Below are 23,876 nucleotides of genomic sequence, written 5' to 3'. Positions count from 1 at the left end.
CCTATTATACACTAGGCACTGTGCTAAGGCTGGGGGATTTGTTCATTTATTCATTCATCATCAAATATTAATTGAGTTATTTCCAGACACTGCTCAGCATTGAGGATAGAGTGGTGAATGAAACAGCAGGGCACAAGTTAAAGCAAATGGTCGCCGGGGCGCGGTGGCTCACACCTGTAATCCTAGCACTCTGGGAGGCCGAGGCAGGCGGATTGCTCGAGGTCAGGACTTAGAAACCAGCCTCAGCAAGAGCGAGACCCCGTCTCTACTATAAATAGAAAGAAATTAATTGGCTAACTAATATATATAGAAAAAAAATTAGCCGGGCATGGTGGTGCATGGCTGTAGTCCCAGCTGCTTGGGAGGCTGAGGCAGGAGAATTGCTTGAGCCCAGGAGATTGAGGTTGCTGTGAGCTAGGCTGATGCCACGGCACTCACTCTAGCCTGGGCAACAAAGCGAGACTCTGTCTCAAAAAAAAGATAAAGCCAATGGTAAAGGCATTTCCAAAAGAAGCCACTACTCCTACTGACTCAATACAGTATCCACTCCCTTATGACTAACACATCAAAATAAAAATCTTGATTAATTTTGAAGGTTTACACCTTGCTATTGTTTCTTTCTTTTTTTTTTTTTTCTTTTAAATAGAGTCTCACTATGTTGCTCAGGTTAGTCTTGAACTCCTGGCCTCAAGGGTTCCTCCTGCCTCAGCCTCCCAAAGTGCTAGGATTACAGGAGTGAGCCGCCGTGCCTTGCCTATACCCTGCCATTCTTATCAGAATGGTAATTAGGAAATATTATTTCCATATATATCTTGTTAATGCCTTTTCTGATACTTGCTTGTTAAAAATTTTAAACACTTCTGTAATCTCAAAGAAAAAGGATCATCTCATTAAATGTATTGAGACATAAGATTACATTTGTGTAAATTGGTATACCTTAGACTTGCAATAAAATAATACATAATCCTGATGGTTAGATCAACTTTTGGCATGATCCAGATATAAAGAAACTTTCTTAAATTGGTTATATTTAAAAGAGATAATTGTCTGGAGAAAAAGTTTTGGTCTCTTTTTGTATTCTTTACTAAATTATTAGAACCACAGCTTTGACTTCATTCAATTGAATATCCTAAGACTATATAGCCTACAAGAGGTTGCTTGGTCCATGATGCTGGGCACCTTGTTTTCACTTTAACTTTATTTTATTTTATTTTTTTGAGACAGAGTCTCACTCTGTTAACCAGGCTAAAGTGAGTGCCGTGGCGTCAGCCTAGCTCACAGCAACCTCAAACTCCTGGGCTCAAGTAATCCTGCTGCCTTGGCCTTCCAAGTAGCTGGGACTACAGGCATGTGCCACCATGCCCGGCTAATTTTTTCTATATATATTAGTTGGCCAATTAATTTATTTCTATTTATAGTAGAGACGGGGTCTCGCTCTTGCTGAGGCTGGTTTCTAACTCCTGACCTTGAGCAATCCGCCTGCCTCGGCCTCCCAGAGTGCTAGGACTACAGGCTTGAGCCACCGCGCCCAGCCTTCACTTTAACTTTAAAAACAAGTGTTTATGGAAGTGTAGGGAATGAGCACTATCTTCCCCTCTTGGTAGAGGTATATACTGGTATGGCCATTTTAGAGGGTAGTCTGACATTAACCACATTTAAAATCCACATAAGGCATGTATAAGGATTGTTTGTGGTGGTGAAAAGTTGGAAACAATCCATCTTAATAGGGGCATAATTAAAATGTTTTGTAAGGTAGTCAAACTGTTTAAAGGAAGGAGGTAAGGTATTTTTACTGATATAGAAAGCTCTCCAAGACGTTAAGTGGAGAAACCAAGCAACAAACATAATGTATAGCATGATGTAATTTATATATTTTTAAAAAGTTCTTTTTCTGCTGTTTGTATACAAACTTGTACACGTGTATATTAATAGATGCACAGAAAAGGTTCTATAGAGGGATACACACAAAACTGTTAACAGTGGTTTATTTTGAGTGTTGCATTAGGATTTGGGGGAAAGAGATTAAGACATATTTTTACTTTTTATTCTATATTCTGTATATCTATTATCCTTCTGTATTTATATTATTTTACAATGTTAATATGTAGCTTAACAAAAAGAAGGAAAGAAGAAGCTTTCAAATGAAATTGATTTGGTATCACTTCTGAAATATGGTTACAAATTTATTGCTGTTTAATCATCATGAATTCAGAAAGAAATAATGAGCTTTGGTCACTGGGAAAATTATTTCTTACTGTACTGACATCTTGTGGCCAAACACAGTACAGTTATGTTACTAGGACAGTTATCTCACCAGAGTTCTTACAATATTAACTCATTATTGAACACTTAAGCAGTGTTTTTCCAAAAGATTAACGGTACTAGTAGAGTGGAATCTAGCACCACTACTTAAGAAATAATTTTATACTTTGGCTTTAGAGGGTGTACTATAAAGATAAGTATAAAGAAAAATATTAAAAAATATATAAAGAAAAAATATAAATCACAATAATCTTATTACCCAGAAATATTCCCTATCAACATTTTGATGTTTTACTGACATCTTTTTTGTTATGTATAGATTGATTCATTTGTACATTCATTCAAATTATTATTTTTTTTGAGCATCCATTTTGTGCCAGGAATGGTCTTCAACACTGAAGATACAATGATGCGCATAAGCTTTGTTTTTCTAGACCTTATGGTGTGGCAGGTAAGATGAGGAACCCTGGAGAGAATGCGTTATTAGATGAAGCTGAAGAGAGAAAAAGGGACTCCATCAAGTTGCCTCTTCTAGGCCATAGTAAATTTCCCCTTTATCTCAAGAGCAATGAAAAGGGGGAGCATAAGGGGCTGCATTTTGAAAAGTTTGTTCTTAATAAGCCAAAGAAAAAGCTATTATGTTCCAAACAAGATATGAAAATGGTTGAATCAGAACAGTTATGATGAAGATGGAGAGAAGTGGGTAGGTTCTAGAAATATTCGAGATGCAAAATCTGTAGGCTTCAGTAATGAATTGGATACAGGAAGGGAGAGAAAAGGAGGCATCAAGGATGACCCCCAGGTTTCTGGTTTGCATACTGGCATAGTGGTGCCATTCAGTGAGACATAACTCTGGAATAAGATCAGATTTGTTGGGAAGATGGTTATTTCAGTTTTGGACACAATGCTTTTGAGATATCCAAAGCAAAATGCTCTATAAGCCATTGCATATATAAATACATTTGAGAGTCATTTAGTAGCTGATGGGCATAGGCATGGAAGTGTTTAAAGGGGAGAGATCAGGAATATCAAATGCTGCTGAGAGGTCAAATAAGACGCGAAGTGTGTTTGAATTGGGAGCACATGTAAGTCATTGGTGACTTGAGCAAATCCTGTTTTGGAGAAATAGTGTGGCTCCATGCCACACTGGGGTGGCTTGGGGAGTAAAAGGGATGAAATAGAGAGTGTTGGTAGAGGCTTGCTCTTGAAAGAAGTTTATGAAGAGTAAATAAGGGTAGGGGTGAGGAGAAATTGTAGAATCATGAGATGAGTGAAGGTTTGTTTCATTTTTTTAATGGGAGAAGTTTGAGCATGTTTCAAAGCCACGTAGGAAGGATTCAGTTGAGAAGGGAAGGACAAATATATAGGAGAGAAAAAGGGAGTTAAGAATGTGAAGCTTCTGAGGAGGCAAGCAGGGGTGAGATCCAGTACGTAACCCTTAGAGATTATAAGCATTCCCATTACTTAAAAAAAAAAAAATCACAAATTTTTTTTTTTTTTTGAGACAGAGTCTCACTTTGTTGCGTAGGCTAGAGTGAGTGCCATGGCGTCAGCATAGCTCACAGCAACCTCAAACTCCTGGGCTCAAGTGATCCTTCTGCCTCAGCCTCTCGAATAGCTGGGACGACAGGCATGCACCACCATGCCCAGCTAATTTTTTCTATGTATATTAGTTGGCCAATTAATTTCCTTTTTATTTATAGTAGAGACGAGGTCTAGCTCTTGCTCAGGCTGGTTTCGAACTCCTGACCTCGAGCAATCCGCGCGCCTCGGCCTCCCAGAGTGCTAGGATTACAGGCGTGAGCCACCGCGCCTGGCCTAAAATCACAAATTTTAATGGCTGCTTTAAATATTAATAGTATATGTTAGTATATCACTATTTGAATATTCTGGGAATTTATAGTAAAAAGCAAATGCTGAAAGTAAAGTAGAAAACATACCAAATTCTATTCACCACTCTGACTCTTACGCTCAACCACCTACATGACAGGTCCACTTAAATGTCTAATGAACATCTCAGATACAGTAAGTCATGATTCCATTCACTGCCTATTTCTCTCAGTCTTCTCTATCTCACTATCAGTTGCTCAAGACAAAAACCTAAAAGTCACCCTTGATTTTTCTCTATCCTGCAACTTCCTACATATACAATAGCATTCTGGAACTGTCAGCTAAGAGATCAATGTTTGAGAGTCACCAGCTTAAATATGATAAACAAAACCAAGAGAATACATGAACTCTGAGGGAGAATGTATAGAGCTTTGAGGATTATTCATAATTAGTAGGGAGGAGGAAGAAGGCAAGACATTGGAAAACATTCATATTTCTAGTGATAATTTTAAAATTTAATATGAAATAAGACCTCATTCATTAAATACTAATAAATTTGATAACTATTTTATTAAATGCCAAATACCCAAAATTTAGAATGCATACTGTTATTTTAAATAATTATGAAAACAGGTTTTATATAGTATTATTTTTAAAAACTTACCAGATGCTTAAAATTAAAGTAATTCTTTATGTTTACAGCCTTTATGATGTATGTATTATTAGCACTTTAAAGTATAATAAAAGGTAATATTGTTGATTGATCCTTATTAATAACTTTTCAAAATTAGGTAGATGCATTAAATTATATAAATAATGTTTTTGTATATTTCAAAATTATTAAGAATTAGCTATAACAATCTATAGAGTTTTGGTGTTATTTAGCACCTGGATTACTGTTGAGTTTAGCATTATTGGGCACATACATAAAATATATTTTAACTATATACTTAATGTGTATAATTTAACTATGTACACTTAATTTTTGGAGAAATTTTTAGGGATCTGAATAGAGCTTATTTTTTTAAAATGATAACCACTCTTTAGAGTGTCGAAGAATTGAATAGCTGTTTAAGTTGTTTGTATTTAATTTGGAATCAAAGTACCTTAAATATTATCTCAAAGTTCTACACATTTATAGGTATTAATGCTTGCTAGATAAATTGAACCCCCATTCCAGAACTATAGAGCAAATCATCAGCAAAGAGGTTTTGAACAGTTCTTATATTTTTTACTCACAGGAGCAAATATTTATTGCAGGCTTAACAGCCTGTAGTAGATATACTCCAGTGATTGAATGAGATTTAGGCCTATACTTAAAACAGAATAAAATTCTATTTATTATTAAGTTTTACCTAATTTAGGTTTTCTTTTAATTTTCTTAACTTTCTTATATAGAGTAATTATTTGGTGTTCATGGCAGAACTCTTCTGGTGGTTTGAAGTTGTGAAGCCATCATTTGTACAGCCTCGTGTTGTTCATCCACAAGGAGGTAATCAATCTTTTTTTAATATTAAATGTTCCTATAAACAGAAAAAAACAGAAAGTTTATATAAGCTCACCTGGTTATGCTTTTAGAGAGCAGCCTATTATTTTTTAGATTTTGGCTATTAGCCTTGATAGATTCTGAGTACAGTATTGTAATACTTAAAGCCACTAAATTCTCAGTGAGAAACAGATGATTAAGATGGTTATAAAGGAGAGAAAGAAAATGGAGAGAATGGCTCTGAATTTGAAGTCTTATGGTATGGAACTTTTAGAAACATGGCCCATTTTCTTCTCTTTTCATCTTTTACCCCATGTGCCATGCTTTTATTCCCTTTTAGATGATTCATTTTTAACATTATGTTATCCAGAATATACTCAAATTATAGTTTGGCCTTAACCTACAGCTTGAGTTTACCATTAAACCATAACAATGTTTGTGTATATATTTTTAAATCTAGTAGGTTTTGTGATTATTGTAAGATCATGATTTATTGATTGTACATTAATGAGAATAAAACCAATACCAGGGAGGTTACTATAAAAAGATCCCTAGATAATAAAAAACAAAAAATTTACTTAAATCTACCTAAATTGTCTCTGAAGCAGAATTTCACATAGCAAAAACAAAATTTCTATTGGCTTCTATTATAAAACCTAAATTATAAGTTTAGCCCCACTAAAGAACTTTTTTCCAGCATAACTTATAGGACCAGATCTTTCGTGCTACCACTGGCTGCCCCACACAACACAAAACATGATTATTGTGTGTCCCAACTACTTACCGGCTTTCCTTTGCTCCCCCAAGTTTGTTATTTTTTAACCACTACCATTACCTCTACCCCCACCCCCACCCCCCAAAAAAGAAGGAGATAAGGAAAAAATTTATACCTAAGGGGGAAGCATATTCCAGTGCGTACAATGAACTTACTCCAGGCAGCCCACTGTAACTCAGGCAAAAATCTGTGAAATTTATTGAGGATTTAGTCCGTTCTAGTATCTCTAAGCTGCTTAAGGCAGATTCTGAATATTGAGCCATAATACATCAAAGAATACCTTTAAAGAATTGAGGTCCTATGGGACATGATCAAACTACAAAGCTTCTGCACAGCCAAAGAAATAGTCATGAAAGTAAACAGACAACCTACAGAATGGGAGAAAATTTTTGCATCCTATGCATCCAATAAGGGACTGATAACTAGAATATACTTAGAACTCACGAAAATTAGGAAGAAAAAATCAAATAACCCCATTAAAAAGTGGGCAAAGGACTTGAACAGAAATTTTTCTAAAGAAGACAGAGGAATGGCCAACAAACATATGAAGAAATGCTCAACATCTCTAATCATCAGGGAAATGCAAATCAAAACCACAATGAGATATCACTTAACCCCAGTGAGAATGGCCTTTATCAAAAAATCTCCAAACAATAAATGCTGGTTGCGGAGAGAGAGGAACACTTCTACACTGCTGGTGGGACTGCAAACTAGTTCAACCTCTGTGGAAAGCAATATGGAGATACCTTAAAGCGATACAAGTGAATCTACCATTTGATCCAGCAATCCCATTGCTGGGCATCTACCCAAATGATCCAATGACACTCTACAAAAAAGACACTTGCACTCGAATGTTTATAGCAGCACAATTCATAATTGCAAGGCTGTGGAAACAGCCCAAGTGCCCATCAATCCAAGAATGGATTAATAAAATGTGGTATATGTATACCATGGAGTACTATTCAGCTCTAAGAAACAATGGTGATATAGCACATCTTATATTTTCCTGGTTAGAGCTGGAACCCATACTACTAAGTGAAGTATCCCAAGAATGGAAAAACAAGCATCAGATATATTCTCCAGCAAACTGGTATTAACTGAGTAGCACCTAAGTGGACACATAGGTACTACAGTAATAGGGTATTGGGCAGGTGGGAGGGGGGAGGGGGCGAGTATATACATACATAATGAGTGAGATGTGCACCATCTAGGGGATGGTCATGATGGAGACTCAGACTTTTGGGGGGAGGGGGGGAAATGGGCATTTATTGAAACCTTAAAATCTGTACCCCCATAATATGCCGAAATAAAAAGAAAAAAAAAAAAAAAGAATTGAGGTCCTTCCCTGGGCCATTAAGTAAAGTCAGATATCTTTAGTAATGATCATAACCAATATTTGTATAATTTTTTACAGTTAACATAAGATTTTAACATACATTGCTTTCTGTGATTTTAGCTGTAAAGCCCACTATTCAAAATGCCAATAGCTGTTGCATTAGATCTCAAAGTCAAAAAGGAAATTGAGTCTTCCCCCAGAGTTACTTATAAAAATGTAAACTATACCAGTGGGTTTAATTATTTTCTAATTCTCTAATGAAATTTTATCTTTCTTTAACTGATTACCAAAATACCAGCTATTTCATAAAGAAGCAAAGATGACCATATATATCTGAATTTCTGTGAAAGCTTTCACAAAATAAACACTTAAATTTATTTTTATTTTGAATATCTGTATTTTATGTTAGGCCTTTTCCCCCTAATCATCCTTAATCAAATGAATTTTTTAAGTCAGGATACTTCAAGAAGAGTTTAAAGAAAATTTAACACTTTGAAAATTATTTAAGAAGCTTTATGGTATGATTTCTCTAGAAGCAGTAAGAGAAATAGAGATTCAATTTTAAACATTTATTTATTGTCCATAGCTCTTGAGATAATATTATAAACATGTTAAACATGTCATTTTCAGGTTTTAGCTTTTTATCTTTTATTCTAGCTGAACCTGCGGCAGACATGCCATCAATGCCTGTCTTGAATGCTGCCAAGAGAAGCTTGCCGGATAGTTCGTGTAGTTCTGACTTCGCCTCAAGGTAGACTCCACAGGAACTTTATTTTCACTATTTCCACTCACTATGCTAATGAAATCAAGTAATATTTTATTGCATTAAATAAGGTTTTATAAAATGTCAGTTGGATTTTGAACTAAGTTGTAATGAGATTATCCTGTTAAAGCCTGTTTTAACTTACACATTATTGAAATTTACGCTGAAATGAATGTTTAATAAATAGGCAAATAGGCTTTTATAAACCACACTTACAAGTAGGAGACTATATTCTTTTCTTTTCTTTTTTTTTTTTTTTTGATTGGCTACATCTGTGGAATATATTCTAAGTTCTAAATAACCAATGTAAGACCAGATTTTTGCTGCATGACTTGTTTATAATTGTGAACAGTTTCATAGGTAACTCTTAGGCCTGGGGGTGATTTTTTAATTTTGTTAGGATTTAAATTTTTTATAATTAAAAAAAATCTTTGAGGCCGGGCGCGGTGGCTCACGCCTGTAATCCTAGCTCTCTGGGAGGCCGAGGCGGGCGGATTGCTCAAGGTCAGGAGTTCAAAACCAGCCTGAGCAAGAGTGAGACCCCGTCTCTACTATAAATAGAAAGAAACTAATTGGCCAACTGATATATATATATATATAAAAATTAGCCGGGCATGGTGGCGCATGCCTGTAGTCCCAGCTACTCGGGAGGCTGAGACAGAAGGATCGCTTGAGCCCAGGAGTTTGAGGTTGCTGTGAGCTAGGCTGATGCCATGGCACTCACTCTAGCCTGGGCAACAAAGCAAGACTCTGTCTCAAAAAAAAAAAAAAAAAAAAAAATCTTTGAAAAAGTTTTTCTTTTTGTTTTCTGGTTACTATACCTATTGAGAGATCACAGTAGCATATTTATTGTGATATCAAATTGTTCATATCAAATGCTTCAGTTCTTAATGTCAGGGAATGAATTGAAAGCAAAGTAAAAATTCCTACCATTTGATATCAGGATAATCCTGACTTCTCATCCAAGTATGTGATAGGAACATTAGTTTGTTTAAAAATGTTTTCAGTAGGCCGGGCGCGGTGGCTCACACCTGTAATCCTAGCACTCTAGGAGGCTGAGGCAGGCAGATCGCTCAAGGTCAGGAGTTCGAAACCAGCCTGAGCAAGAGTGAGACCCCCTGTCTACTGAAAATAGAAACAAATTAATTGGCCAACTAAAAATACATAGAAAAAAGTAGCCAGGCATGGTGGCACATGCCTGTAGTCCCAGCTACTCGGGAGGCTGAGGCAGGAGGATCCCTTGAGCCCAGGAGTTTGAGGTTGCTGTGAGCTAGGCTGACGCCAGGGCACTCTAGCCCAGGCAAAGAATGAGACTCTGTCTCAAAAACAAAACAAAAAAAAAAAACAAAACAAAAAGATTATTAGTGAAAAATTCAAAGTAATTTCTGTATGAACTCTTGGCCTAACACAAAATATGAGCTTGTACTGCTGAAGCTGTCACCTGCTCCTCACATTTAAGACATTTCTCTCTTCAAGTGCATGTTAATGAATGTGAAATCTAAACCTTGACAAAACTCTTATTACCTTTATAGGGCTTCTTACTGTGTGAACTTTCTAATGTCTATAAATTACAACTTAAGAAAGCATGTCCTTCCCTTACCTCTGGTTTACTACTACAAATGTTATTATTTCCATTACGTTTTCTATTCCATAACTATCCCTGAGATTTACTGCAAAGATGTTAAGTTAAAATATTGTTGATTTAAGAGCTTCTGTACATTTTTTCCTATGGGGAACTTTTTTCTACATATTATTTCTTCAGTGCTTTCCTGGGTTGGTTACATAGTGACATTTCCTTCCTTGAAAATTTCAGGATGGGCACGGTGGCTCACGCCTATAATCCTAGCTCTTGGGAGGCCGAGGCCCGCGGATTGCTCAAGGTCAGGAGTTCAAAACCAGCCTGAGCAAGAGCGAGACCCCGTCTCTACTATAAATAGAAAGAAATTAATTGGCCAACTGATATATATATAAAAATTAGCCGGGCATGGTGGCTCATGCCTGTAGTCCTAGCTACTCGGGAGGAGGATCGCTTGAGCCCAGGAGTTTGAGGTTGCTGTGAGCTAGGCTGATGCCACGGCACTCACTCTAGCCTGGACAACAAAGCGAGACTCTGTCTCAAAAAAAAAAAAAAAAATTTCAGAAACACTCAATATTTTCTAGGTTATCACTCTTGTACTATTAAATCTTTAAATTCTCCTTTCATAATTATTATTTCTAGGAACCTAAAAGTACAGTTTTCCACATTTCTAACATTGAAAAATGTCTAAATTCAGATTCCCTGGAAGACTCATCTCTTTTTTTCTCAGACATCTAAGTGTCTCTTTTTTTCTATTTTTCCTAGTAGGAACTATTTTTATAACCCAGATAGAGGTCTAAATTCTTTTCCTTGAAGAGTTGGTGTATAGCTGTTATTCTAGGCTCCTAGTCATCCTTTCATTTTTGTAAGTCTCCACATGGTCCATTGTATTTCTCCAACATTGTAGAACTTTTGAAGGATTCAAGGATTTTTACTCTTCCTGGGAATAATGTAGACACATCGACAGATTTTATTGTACCTAAATAATGCTCTTATGAGGAAAAAAAAAAAAAGAGAGAGAAAAAGATAGGCAAAGCAAAAGACATTTTCAGCAGCTACTCTACACATTTGGCAGCCAGCTATTGAAGAGTTACACCAGATCAAAATCCTCTATGCAGATGTGAAAGTGAGACAGTAGGAATTTACAACACTGTAGCCAGTATTTGGGAAAGAAAAAGAGTGAATATAATAAGTTACTTGCTTGTAGTCAAGATTACCTTACTGTCGGAGATCTAAGGGAGAGTAGAAATTGTAGAAGTGATGTTGGGCGGGGGTGGGGGGGTGGCCAATAGAGAAAAACATACCAAGAGAGCAGGGAGAGTGTGCTCTGACAGTCCTAACAAATGGTTACAAGTAAAACTGAAGGAAAATGTGATGTGTAGTTAGAGGGGAAAGCTCCATAGGGGCAGACAAGATTTGCTTTGGACAAGTTCTTCAGGTATTGTTGCTTTTGGAGAAGCTCATTAAGCTTTCATTAGATAGTAAGAATACTGCATTGCTATTTACTTTTGAATTCTCTGGTTGACTTGTTCATCATATCAGTTTACATTAGCCAAAGATAATATGGTTTGAGAGAGCTATAGAGCTACAGTCACTATATCTTGTTTCCCAATTTACTCTCAATCACTTGGGAGTGGGTATACCTAACTTCTTCAATTAACTGCAAGGAGAGACATTGCAGACTTAAAACATGTAAAGAGAAAAATTAAGAGAGGATAGTTTGATTCTGGCCAAATGTCATTATATTACAATTTGAGAAATAGACTATCTAAGCCCCTGCATTAATTGGAATAGAGTGGAATTAAATAAGGAGAAATAACAGGAAAGCTTCATGTCATTATAGTTATTGAGGTCTTGAAGGTACAGCTCACTATATTAATCCTTAAAAAAAAATTTTTTAAACATATTTAGGGGGTATATGTGCAGATTTGTTACATGGATTGTCACATAGTGGTAAAGTCTTGGCTTTTTGTGTGACTCTCACCCAAAAATTAGTGTATGTAGTACCCATTAGGTAATTACTCTTCCCACACCCCTCTCCCATGCTCCCACCCTTCTGATTCTCCAGTGTCTATTATTCCACTTTCTGTGTCCATGTGTACTCATTATTTAGCTCCCACTTGTGAGAACATGCAGTATTTGACTTTCTATTTGCAAGTTATTTCGTGTAACACTATATTAATCTTAATGTAATTGATTTTTTTCTTTTTTCATTGTAGCAGTTGTTAATGAAAGTTTTATAGAAGATTACCTTACTCTGGCCAGGCGCGGTGGCTCACGCTTATAATCCTAGCACTCTGGGAGGCTGAGGCGGGCGGATTGCTTGAGGTCAGGACTTAGAAACCAGCCTCCGCAAGAGCGAGACCCCGTCTCTAGTATAAATAGAAAGAACTTAATTGGCCAACTAATATATATAGAAAAAATTAGCCGGGCATGGTGGCACATGCCTGTAGTCCCAGCTACATGGGAGGCTGAGGCAGTAGAATTGCTTGAGCCCAGGAGCTTGAGGTTGCTGTGAGCTAGGCTGACGCCGCGGCACTCACTCTAGCCTGGGCAACAAAGTAAGACTCTGTCTCAAAAAAAAAAAAAAAAAAAAATTACCCTATTCTTGCATCTTCTCAATTGTTTCTTCCTCATATTTGCCCTTTTTCTTTCCTACTTGGTGAGATTTGGCTTTCTGTTCAAGGATCTTTTCGTGATCTTTGTCCAGTTTGAGCCCAATGATAACTACCTTGCTGGGATGAATGGACTCACATGGACCGCTGTGCCATTAGCCCTTTCTGGCTGCACTCATTCAGTGTAGACGACATATTTCTTCCTGTAAACCTGGACTACTTTGCTAATTTGCTGACCTTTATAGAGTCTCTGCACAACCCACACTTCTTCATCCTTCTGGATGGGCATGTATCGAATATTGTACTTCTGTGTCAGCTCTTTGGAAAGAGTTGAAGACGTAATTTGTGAATGCTGAAAGGTGCATCGAAAGGCCTTTTGTGTTTCTTGCTTTCGTCACACGTCTCAAAGGGATTGAACTTCATTTTAGCCACTGCTGCTTTGGCGATGACCCCAAAAGGGCATAGAGATAATGCAGACATAGGTCTGTGAGCAAGGAGGCTGTCAGGTCTTTACAAGGGCTTATTATACTTACAGTTTTTACAGATTTGGATTTGACCAAAATATTTCAAGTTTGTAAGTTTCATTTAAATTCTTTTTATTTCTCCATTTTCTATTTATAAAATGAAAATAATATGCCATTATCTTACCTCACAAGGGCATTGAGAGGTATATGAAAGTACTTCAAGTTGTTTGGCTGAAAGACATAAAATATATATAGATATATACTATAATCATAGCCATTCTTTGGTTTAAACAATATATTACATTTCCATATTTTTAAAATTTAGAATAAGCAATCAGATGATAGTATTATCTCTAACTTCAGTCATTCTATACAGTATTTATATTAAGCAGCTAAAATATAATATTTCAAAATTATTTTACATTGCAGTGGGGAAGGAGCTACATTTGCACAGTCTCATCATCATTTGCCTTCTAGATATTCACGTCCCCAAGCTCATTCTTCAGCCTCAGGTAATATATTTGAAAAAGCCTAGGAAAATCCTATTTTAAGTTACCCAGGTAATAATTGAGAATAAATATAAATAAATACCCATTCTTTTTCTGCAAATTAGCTGTTATTACACACTAAAAGCTCGGTCTGTTTCTTTATGCTCATTTTTCTTAATAAAATGATCTCTAATTCTCTATAATTCTAATTCTCCAGAATTCTCCAATTCTACTTAATTTTAATTGCTCTTAATGAATTCTCAAATATATGAAATCTGTTAAAGTGCTATAAATTAAAATTTTTTATGTGATTTCAATGGCTTTTTTTTTTCATTTAAAGGAGGAATTAGAAGGTCTTCATCTATGTCTTATGTTGATGGCTTCATAGGGACATGGCCCAAAGAGAAAAGGTAGGCAAAAAGAATTATTTTTAGTGTATTCACATTATCAAGAAATGCTAATTTTTTATCTCTGTGTGTCTCTCTTTTGTTGATAACCAATTAGACTTTTAATTCATACCTAAATTTGAAAAGGGCAACGTAAGCAGCTATAGAGAGACTAAAGGGGCTAACTTTAAAAGGTAGCTAGTTAGCCCTAACCTCACCTTGAGAACAATGTGATTATGAGAAATGGGAAAGAAAGGAAATATAATTTGAAATAATTGTTGTTCAATGGTATAAAAAATTAATTTGTTTTCCAGAATTTTTAAAGATTTTCTCTTTAAATTTTTCTTAGGTCATCAGTGCATGGCGTTTCATTTGATATTTCTTTTGATAAAGAAGATAGTGTACCGAGATCCACTCCAAACCGAGGAATCACCCGTTCTATTAGTAATGAAGGACTTACTGTGAACAACAATCGTGTATCTAAAAACATTAGGAAAAATTTATCCTTCAAGCCAATAAATGGAGAAGAGGAAGCAGAAAGTATTGAAGAAGAACTTAATGTAGATTCTCATGGTGACTTCAAGTCTTATGTACCCGTTAATACAAACGAACTAAATTCTAATGAAAATGTTCATTACAAGCTTCCAAATGGAGCTTTACAAAATAGAGTACTTCTAGATGAATTTGGCAATCAGATAGAGACACCAAGCATTGAAGAGGCTTTACAGATAATTCACGATACTGAAAAATGTCCTCACACTCCCCGGCCAGACCAAATTGCTAATGGCTTCTTTCTTCATAGCCAGGAAATGAGTATCCTCAATTCAAACATCAAGCTAAATCCATCTAGTCCCGATAATATAACTGATACAAAAGGTGCCTTGAGTCCCATAACTGACAATACTGAAGTAGACACTGGAATCCATGTTCCTTCAGAAGATATTCCTGAAACTATGGATGAAGATTCTTCTTTGAGAGATTATACTGTAAGCTTAGACTCTGACATGGATGATGCATCTAAATTTCTTCAGGATTATGATATACGAACCAGCAACCCCAGAGATGCTTTGAGTCCTTGTCCAAGCACTGTAAGCACCAAATCTCAACCAGGTAGCAGTGCTTCTTCCAATTCTGGAGTTAAAATGACCAGCTTTGCTGAACAGAAGTTCAGGAAACTGAATCACACTGATGGAAAAAGTAGTGGAAGCAGTTCTCAAAAAACTACACCAGAGGGCTCTGAACTTAATATTCCTCATGTGGTTGGTTGGGCACAAATTCCAGAAGAAACAGGCATTCCACAAGGACGGGACACTACCCAGCTGTTGGCTTCTGAAATGGTGCATCTTAGGATGAAGCTAGAGGAAAAGAGGCGGGCTATAGAAGCCCAGAAAAAGAAAATGGAAGCCGCTTTTACTAAACAGAGGCAGAAAATGGGAAGGACAGCCTTCCTTACTGTAGTGAAAAAGAAAGGGGAAGGGATTTCCCCTCTTCGAGAGGAAGCCGCTGGTGCTGAAGATGAGAAAGTGTATACTGACCGAGCAAAGGAAAAGGAGTCACAAAAAACTGATGGGCAGAGGAGCAAGTCTCTGGCAGACATAAAAGAAAGCATGGAGAGTCCTCAGGCCAAGTGGCTAAAGTCTCCAACCACACCTGTGGATCCTGAGAAGCAGTGGAACCTGGCAAGCCCCTCAGAAGAAACTTTAAATGAAGGAGAGATTTTAGAATATACAAAATCCATTGAAAAGTTAAATTCGTCCCTGCATTTTCTACAACAAGAAATGCAGCGCTTGTCACTTCAGCAGGAGATGTTAATGCAGATGAGAGAGCAGCAGTCTTGGGTGATTTCACCTCCACAACCCTCTCCACAGAAACAGCTTAGAGATTTTAAGCCTTCTAGGCAGGCAGGCCTGTCATCAGCCGTCGCGCCTTTCCTGGCAGACTCCCCTCGTCCCACCCATCCATCTCCGCAGTCCTCTAACAGGAAAAGCACATCTTTTTCTGTTAAAAATCAAAGGACTCCTAGGCCAAATGAGTTAAAAATAACACCTTTGAATCGAACCTTGACTCCCCCCCGGTCTGTGGATAGTCTTCCTCGGCTAAGGAGGTTTTCTCCAAGTCAGGTTCCTATTCAGACCAGGTCGTTTGTCTGTTTTGGGGATGATGGAGAACCTCAGTTAAAAGAATCCAAACCTAAAGAAGAAGGTAAAAAGGAGGAGCTGGAATCCAAAGGGACTTTGGAACGGCGTGATGGACATGATCCAGAAGAAAAGGAGATCAAACCTTTTGAGTCAACAGTTTCTGAAGTCCTGTCACAGCCTGTCACAGAGACTGTGTGCCTGACACCAAATGAGGACCAGCTGAATCAACCCACAGAACCACCTCCTAAACTCATTCTCCCACCTACCGCTCCTAAAAATGTCAACCTGATTGAAGTTTCCCTCTCAGATTTGAAACCACCTGAAAAGGCTGATGTATCTGTTGAAAAATATGATGGAGAAAGTGATAAAGAACAATTTGATGATGACCAGAAAGTATGCTGTGGATTCTTTTTTAAGGTAATGTTAATCTGCATATTTCTGGGCATCTTCATTAGATGAGTGTGGGGTTTTGGGGAGGGTTTTTTTGGTTAACGTGCTTACTTATTTTAGTACCAGTCTCTCTTATTGCAAGTCTGTCATTAATCCTACAAAGTATAATGTGGCACCTCCCCCTTGGTGGACTAGAGTAACATTCCAGCACACTGTGATTTCTACGGTATCCTTCCGTCGTGGACTCAAAGCTGTGATGGATCCTTTTATCCCAGTTATGGTACATGTTTAGATACACTCCCTGTTTCTACTCCTCTACTGCTCTTTCTCACTTTCACAAAAGCCTTTTAAAAATTAAGCTATTCAGATCTCCTCAAAGAGAGATTCCATTGCCAATTTGTAAAAAGCTGATAACTTGGCATATGTAAGTATACAGTAAGCTTTTAAAAATCTTTTTAAAGAAATTTTTAAAAACTGACCAGATAGGCTCTTGCAAGGTAAAATATTTTAAAAAGCATATATAGTTTGAACAGTTGTCATTGAAATAGCTCCTTTAAAAGCATTGGCTAAAAGTCTAGCACATGACCTTTAATCTCAGTATTGGTATTGGATACAACATAAACAATTCTGTAGCCAACTAACATAAATATTGAACAGTATCATCTCTTGATGGTAAAGATATTAGAATTTATCATAGATATTAGAAAAACTAGAAAAGCCTAATAATATTTTAAAAGTTCTCTACTAGATTATCATCCATTTTGTTCATCTTTATGTTTTTCTATATTTTCCAAATATAGAGAAGAACTTTTTTTATAATTGGAAATGTATGTTATTCATACTTCTTTTTTTTTTTTTAATTAAGGGACTAAAGCAGATAATCTCTGATCCTGTGTAGCCCTACAATTTTGAAATTTAGATAGAAAAGACAACACCCAACAGCAACAATTTATAATTTTAAGATTTTAAATTGAAGCAAACAGCAATAGTGCAATAAGAACACAAGAATACTAAAGTGATTACAATTGCTAGTTTTACTTTTGATCATTTAACGTTGGAAAAAATATCTTTTTGTACCCTCTGAAAAGGACCATAATGTTGGAAATTTATAACTTATTTTAAAGTTGATCTCAGGATGATTACCCTTTTGGCCCCTCTCAATGCTTGAAAATTTGGAGGTGAGTCATGTTTTGTCCCTTAATCATGTAACACCACCATTTTTTAAAAGAATGCTACTATAGGCACTAATATAAGTTTACTGTCTAGTTTTAGAGACCTTTGCTACCTCTATTTCTTGCAGAGAACAGAAAACAGAGGAAAAACCTATAATGTAAAACAGGCAGCACATCTGCACCCTCATTTCCATTCCATACCTGCTATCCCATTCATTTCCTCGTCCTCAGCATCCCCAGTACTCATCCCTTGGACCATTATAGCTTCTTAAGTAGGCTCCCTGTTGATAATCATGGCATTCCATTCTTCATAAAGTTCAAACCTCTTAGTATAACATTCAGGGACATTTAGAGACTAATCTAAACCTATTTGTCCAGCTTCTTCCCCATAACTTTTATTTTGGACTTAGCTTTATTCTTTAAGGCTAACTTCATGCTTTCAAGCCTTTCATAATTCCATAGTAGAGGTTAAATGTTTCCTCCTTTGTGTGTTCTGTTGTATCCTAAAGATATTCATAACTGTAGTACCTGTGACTCAAAGTTTTCATCTATTTTGTTATGATTTGCTTTGTCTCTTAGACCGTGACCTCCAAGAGGTACTGCATCTTTTTATCCCCAGAGCACAGTAAAGTTCCTGGAAAACTTCAAAATGTATGCAGTTTGTTAGATACAGACATATGAGTGTTTGAACTGATTGTCTGAATGGTATCTTCTGACTCTCTATTCAGAGTTAAATGTCTCTCTAGCACAAAGCACCTTATTTGTACCTCTTCCTATTGTGATTTTTAAGCTCCTTGACCTAAGGCATCATGTATTTTAATATTTGTAATGTCTGGCACCATGTTGTGAATATATTACATACCAAAGAAATTTTTATTGACAAGGACAGTTGACAAGGAGTCATTAAGACAATGAACCATATCTACAACCTATAATTTTCCAGAACTTTGAAGCATTTTCAAGCCCTCTAAGAACTAGAGCTATCCTTTAGAGTTCGGGTAGAAATTGGGGCAGGCCCAGGAGGCCTACAGATAATGAACTAGCCCTCAGATTTAAAGAACTTTCGAAGAGGAGCATAATCATGCCTAATTCTCTTCAAAGAAAAAACTTCCAGTGTAATTCAGAACCTATCAAGCAAACTGTCACTACCTCAACTTCAAAAAAAATCATGCAGCAGTAGTTTTATTTATGTGATATAACACTGGGTAGCTAATTTGGGGGTGCTTTTTACCTGCATTTTGTTGTTGTTGTTTTTGTTTTGTTTGTTTTTTAACTGAGCATATATTTTAAATATAATTTAAATGCAATTTTAAAAATTAGAAACTCCCCACTTTAAGTTTTGTATTAGGATAAAAAAAAATCTTTATTTTTTTTTCTTTTTATGGTTCTTTGCAAAGTTCTTAGGTTTTGAAAGAATATACTTAAATAAATTTAAGTGTCCTTTGTTACTTAATAGAACTGTTACAACTTCAGTTCTCCCTTCATAATTTCTGGACTTTGATCATATTCCATGGGGCTGTCATAGTTCAAATTTTCAGTTACAAGTGTAACCACAAAATGTGACTACAACAATTAAAAATGAGAATATTCGCACTTAAAATATTTCATCTTTTTCAATGAAATTCTTAGGATGATCAAAAAGCAGAAAATGATATGGCAATGAAACGGGCAGCTTTGTTGGAGAAACGATTAAGAAGGGAAAAAGAAACTCAGCTTCGGAAACAACAGCTGGAAGCAGAAATGGAGCATAAGAAAGAGGAAACAAGGTAAAGGAAATCGTTGTGCCAGTTCTAAATTTGAGCGTTGATGATGCGTGGGCATATTTAGGAAAATTTGGTAAGTATGTACTCAGAGAGGCAGTTTCTCATTTATTTTTATTAACAGATTTTTTTCCAGAGATATTTGTAGTATATAAGACAACTGGGTCAATGCTGCTTTTTGGTGCTTTGTAGAAGTCAATTTATTTTTCCAAAGTATTGCCTGATTTTATATTTTTATCCTAAGTTTGAGGCATCTTACTGTGAAGTTCTCCAGAACCATTAATTTAAATGTGTAAAAAACATTAATTTAAAATAACTTTACTGGGAGATATACATGTATGACCTAAATTATCTCAAATACATTTTAAATGAACCATTTTTACCCCAACTTGCCAAAATACAATTAATTCTCCCTTCTCATATCAAATTCGTAATTCTCTCCAATGTCATTTGTCTTTGGCACGCAGAATAAGAAATTTAACCATTTGATTTCGTAGGCGAAAAACTGAGGAAGAACGTCAGAAGAAGGAAGATGAGAGAGCACGCAGAGAATTTATTAGGCAAGAATATATGAGGCGAAAACAACTGAAACTTATGGAAGATATGGATACAGTAATTAAACCTCGTCCTCAAGTATCAAAACAAAAAAAACAGCGACCGAAATCTATTCACAGAGATCATATTGAATCTCCAAAAACACCAATAAAAGGTCCTCCAGGTAACACAGCTTATTATGAAGAGTCTGTTCATAAAAAACACCAGCTTGGTTTGTCATGCCACCTTGACTGTGCTTTGATATGCAAAATTGGAGACACAGTTTGAGATTATGCATGTTCGTTATTTGGAAAACCAAAATGAGCAAATGAAGTTTTTAACAAATTAAGTGTATTATGTGTGCATGCATATATGCAAAAGAACAAATATGAATGCTAAAAATCCAGTTTAAATACTAACCTATTAGGAAACTGTGCCCTCATATATAATCTCTCTGAATTATTAACTATCCTTTACATACTTGTAAATTTAAGGGTAAATATTATCTGCATGAAATGTACAACAAACATGTTGGTATAATAAGGAATATAAGATCAGAAAATTCACAAGTTCTTCCTAGAAATGGTCAGAAGTCCAAATTTATAACTTCTGCACTTGAGAATATAACTTTTTTTAAATTCAACGTGCATACGCTTTTTTTCATTAATTTTTTTTATTGATACATTGATATTGATGCCATTCAAAGAAATATAAGTAAACTGTGAAAAAGAGAATGATCTATTCTGTCAGTTGTCATAGATTCGTGTGCCCCACACACATTGAAACCTGAAGGTAAAGCAGGTGCAGTTGACATAATAGGAACCAGCTGAGCCTCTGGTTGACTGATTGCCCTTGCTGGATTTCATGATCCCCTCCCACCCGCTTTTTAAAAATCAATAGCCAGATGTCTCCCAAAAGCAAAGAGGAATGGCTTGAGTTGCAGAATCATCTGTTCTGTAAAAATATACAGTAAATCAAGGAAATTTTCAAGGTCTCAACATTTAGGGGCTCCATGGTGCTCGTGACAAGGCATCAACTCAAGGGGACATCCAGTAATAAAAAGTGCTTGCTCTACTGATTTGTGCTAAGAAAACACACCTGAGGCTCAAATACATGGAATTGGCCCATGATATAATTACACTTCATTGCTCTGTAAAGGAATGAAATTGGCTCTTCCCTATTCCATACATCCTCTCAGGCCAAAATTGTACAGCTTTGTGCCCCTTCAAGAAGTTTCCAATGCAAAGAGTGATAGAGAAGAACTTGGTAAAGACAGCATTGGTGTGGGGACTGGGAAACCAGGTTCTATCAATAATTACAAGTCACCAAAAAGCTATGTGATCTGAGCAGTATTTGTCCAAACTGCTTTCCACATCTGGAAAAAGAGAGGATATATAATAAATACAGATGAGCTCTGAAATATCTTTCACTTTTATTTAATAAAAATATATTTGGTTATTCTAGACTTACAAAAATAACTGTATATATTCTCCCCAAAATTACTTATGCTGAGTGATCACATCTTTCACTGATTTAAATATCATTTCTTTGGAGAAGTCCTTGTGACCACCCTACCTAATGGGGCACTCTTCCTTAATCGTCTTTTATCCCTTCTCCATTTTTTTCTTCCTAATATGTTTGTGCATATTCTGTCTTCCCCTTGGAGAGGGATGGGCTTGGAACTCTTTTGTTCACTGTTATACTGTCATTTCCTGGGACAGTACCTGCTTTTGATTAAAAGACTGAATTTTACCCCATCCTAATTGTTGCTTTTATTTTAGTAGTATGGTTTTTAATATAACTTATTTCAAACAATTGAAATTCCTAATTTCTAATCCTTAAAACATTGGCATCTCTTGATTATTACATATTTCATTGTCAAAAGTCAAATCAAGTTTCATTTGATTAAAAAATGATTTCTATATAAGCATACTATTATTTTTAAAAAATCTTTATTAAAACCAAATACCATGGAAAATTTTAGAGAATTCCCATAGTTATTCTAAATGGGAGGAAAAATAACATAACATTGACTGTTCAAAGAGAATTCTGTCTTTTCTAGTCAGTGAAACTATTTAATATACAGTATTGGGTGAAATCAGCAAATTAATTTTCCACCTAGGAATGAGATAGTCCTTAACATATTTTATTCTTTCTGGTAATTTTTTTCCTTTAGGATCACAATATATCTCATCTTAGCACTTTGCTTTTAGAACAGCAAGTTAGTTTTATCATTGTTTCCTAAAACTAAGTCCTTGCTAACTTTAAATAAATTGTATATATATATGCATGCAAGCATATTATGTGTTTAGATTAAGAAGAAAGGAAAAGAAACTACGAGATGCTTAATTTTCATATGCTGGTGTTATCTAATGAACAGACTCTTTGCTAGTTGCTCCTTTTAAATTTCTAATTTTGTTTCTATTCAGGATCACGAATTTGTCGTGTTTTTTCAGTCTCTAGCCTTTCTTTGGCATCGCTAAACACAGGTGATAACGAGAGTGTGCATTCAGGCAAGAGGACACCAAGGTAAGTCCATAACATGAATTTTTTTTATAGAAAAAAATATGGTATCTGTGATTATACAAAATTATAAGTAAAATTCTTTAGTGTTTTTATTTTATATTTTTATAATGTCTAAATTATAATTATAAATTTTTATGTTATGCTAAATTATGTAAAGAGGTCTATTTACTTTCAGTGTTTATGTTTTAGAATTTAGAATTATTGACATTGATATTTTATATGCTATGAAACATTAACAGTAATTCTATGCCAGTAATTGCTAGCATGATTATGATTAAATCATGGTCAGTAGAAATAGGAAGTACATAATCTGTATAGTGCCAGCCTCTCTAGTGTATTTCCCACTGAATATAACGAGTTTATCCCCATTATAATAATTCCAAAATAAGTTGCTTCTGACTTAGGAAAGATCTCTTTTTTATTCTCTTTCTTTGGGGTATAGATTAGAGGCTGAAAGTCAGTATTTTATTACTTCACAATAAAATATAAAGTACTGAATATAATGAATTATGAGGTAATGAAATACCCCTATCAGAAAAGAATGTTTCTAGTGACAGTCATGTTAGAATTTTAATCTTTGTATCATCATCCTCTTGTGTAGATTGCCAATTTTCATATGGAAAAACATTCTTTCAACAAATATTTATAGGGTGCCTACAATATTCTAGGGACTTGGCTTGTGTTAGCTGTAAGACAGAAAACATTGTCATCATGTTATTATTTTTAAGCCTCTAGATTGATTTTGGTTGGTACTCTCACATATACTTTCTGGCCCCATTCTTTCTCTGTTTGAGACATAAAAAATATTTTATTTACTGTTTAGGTCAGAGTCTGTAGAAGGCTTCTTGTCTCCAAGTCGCTGTGGCAGTCGAAATGGAGAAAAGGACTGGGAAAATGCATCAACAACCTCTTCGGTGGCTTCTGGAACAGAATACACAGGTTAGTGTCTGTACACTTTTAGGGAAACATTTGAATTTAACATACTCATAGATGTAGGCTATAGATAATATTCCAAAGAAAGTTTTATTGGCTCATCTTCTGGTCTAAACACAGGAGACTAATAAAAAATAGTGAATACAGGTGGTCACTTTCGGGTAGTTCAGTTTCAGTGATACAGCTCCACTGAGGGAAGTAGTGACTAATCCCAGATGAATTGAAATAGGTTTCTAAACAAAATGAGTAATGCTGCTTACATCTAATTCCTCTATTTCTATCTTTTTTTTTTTTTTTTTTTTTTGAGACAGAGTCTCACTTTCTTGCCTAGGCTAGATTGAGTGCCGTGGCGTCAGCCTAGCTCACAGCAACCTCAAACTCCTGGGCTCAAGCGATCCTCCTGCCTCAGCCTCCCGAGTAGCTGGGACTACAGGCACGAGCC

At 35.8% G+C, this 23,876-nt stretch overlaps 1 protein-coding gene, 1 long non-coding RNA gene and 1 pseudogene across 6 annotated transcripts in view; 1 reads left to right on the top strand and 2 right to left on the bottom strand.

The window, feature by feature from the left end:
• LOC105860035 (uncharacterized) overlaps positions 1–23,407 on the bottom strand; it is a 33,742-nt gene extending 10,335 nt beyond the window's left edge. Inside the window, exons 1-3 of the long non-coding RNA XR_012914495.1 lie at positions 23,318–23,407; positions 13,292–13,338; positions 5,448–5,615 (exon numbers count right to left, since the gene is read on the bottom strand). This is a non-coding gene — a long non-coding RNA (uncharacterized LOC105860035). The remainder of the gene's footprint in view (positions 1–5,447; positions 5,616–13,291; positions 13,339–23,317) is intronic.
• The window catches only part of CAMSAP2 (calmodulin regulated spectrin associated protein family member 2), a 79,918-nt gene that overhangs the window by 51,394 nt on the left and 4,648 nt on the right, over positions 1–23,876 (top strand). For 3 of the 5 annotated variants that reach the window (XM_075996979.1, XM_075996977.1, XM_075996981.1), the window contains 9 exons: positions 5,491–5,584; positions 8,347–8,440; positions 13,537–13,619; positions 13,936–14,005; positions 14,331–16,536; positions 19,311–19,447; positions 19,939–20,159; positions 22,405–22,504; positions 23,325–23,440. In XM_075996979.1, the coding sequence (XP_075853094.1) occupies positions 5,491–5,584; positions 8,347–8,440; positions 13,537–13,619; positions 13,936–14,005; positions 14,331–16,536; positions 19,311–19,447; positions 19,939–20,159; positions 22,405–22,504; positions 23,325–23,440 (3,121 nt within the window). The remainder of the gene's footprint in view (positions 1–5,490; positions 5,585–8,346; positions 8,441–13,536; positions 13,620–13,935; positions 14,006–14,330; positions 16,537–19,310; positions 19,448–19,938; positions 20,160–22,404; positions 22,505–23,324; positions 23,441–23,876) is intronic. The other 2 variants (XM_075996980.1, XM_075996978.1) reach the window with 1 other exon arrangement.
• Positions 12,631–13,149, bottom strand: LOC142863858 (large ribosomal subunit protein uL24-like; annotated as a pseudogene).

The sequence above is a fragment of the Microcebus murinus genome, chromosome 23, assembly GCF_040939455.1.
Source record: "Microcebus murinus isolate Inina chromosome 23, M.murinus_Inina_mat1.0, whole genome shotgun sequence".
In the NCBI taxonomy this organism is placed as follows: Eukaryota; Metazoa; Chordata; class Mammalia; order Primates; family Cheirogaleidae; genus Microcebus; species Microcebus murinus.
Note: the sequence above shows the minus strand (reverse complement) of the source record. Positions and strands in the feature narration are given on the sequence as shown.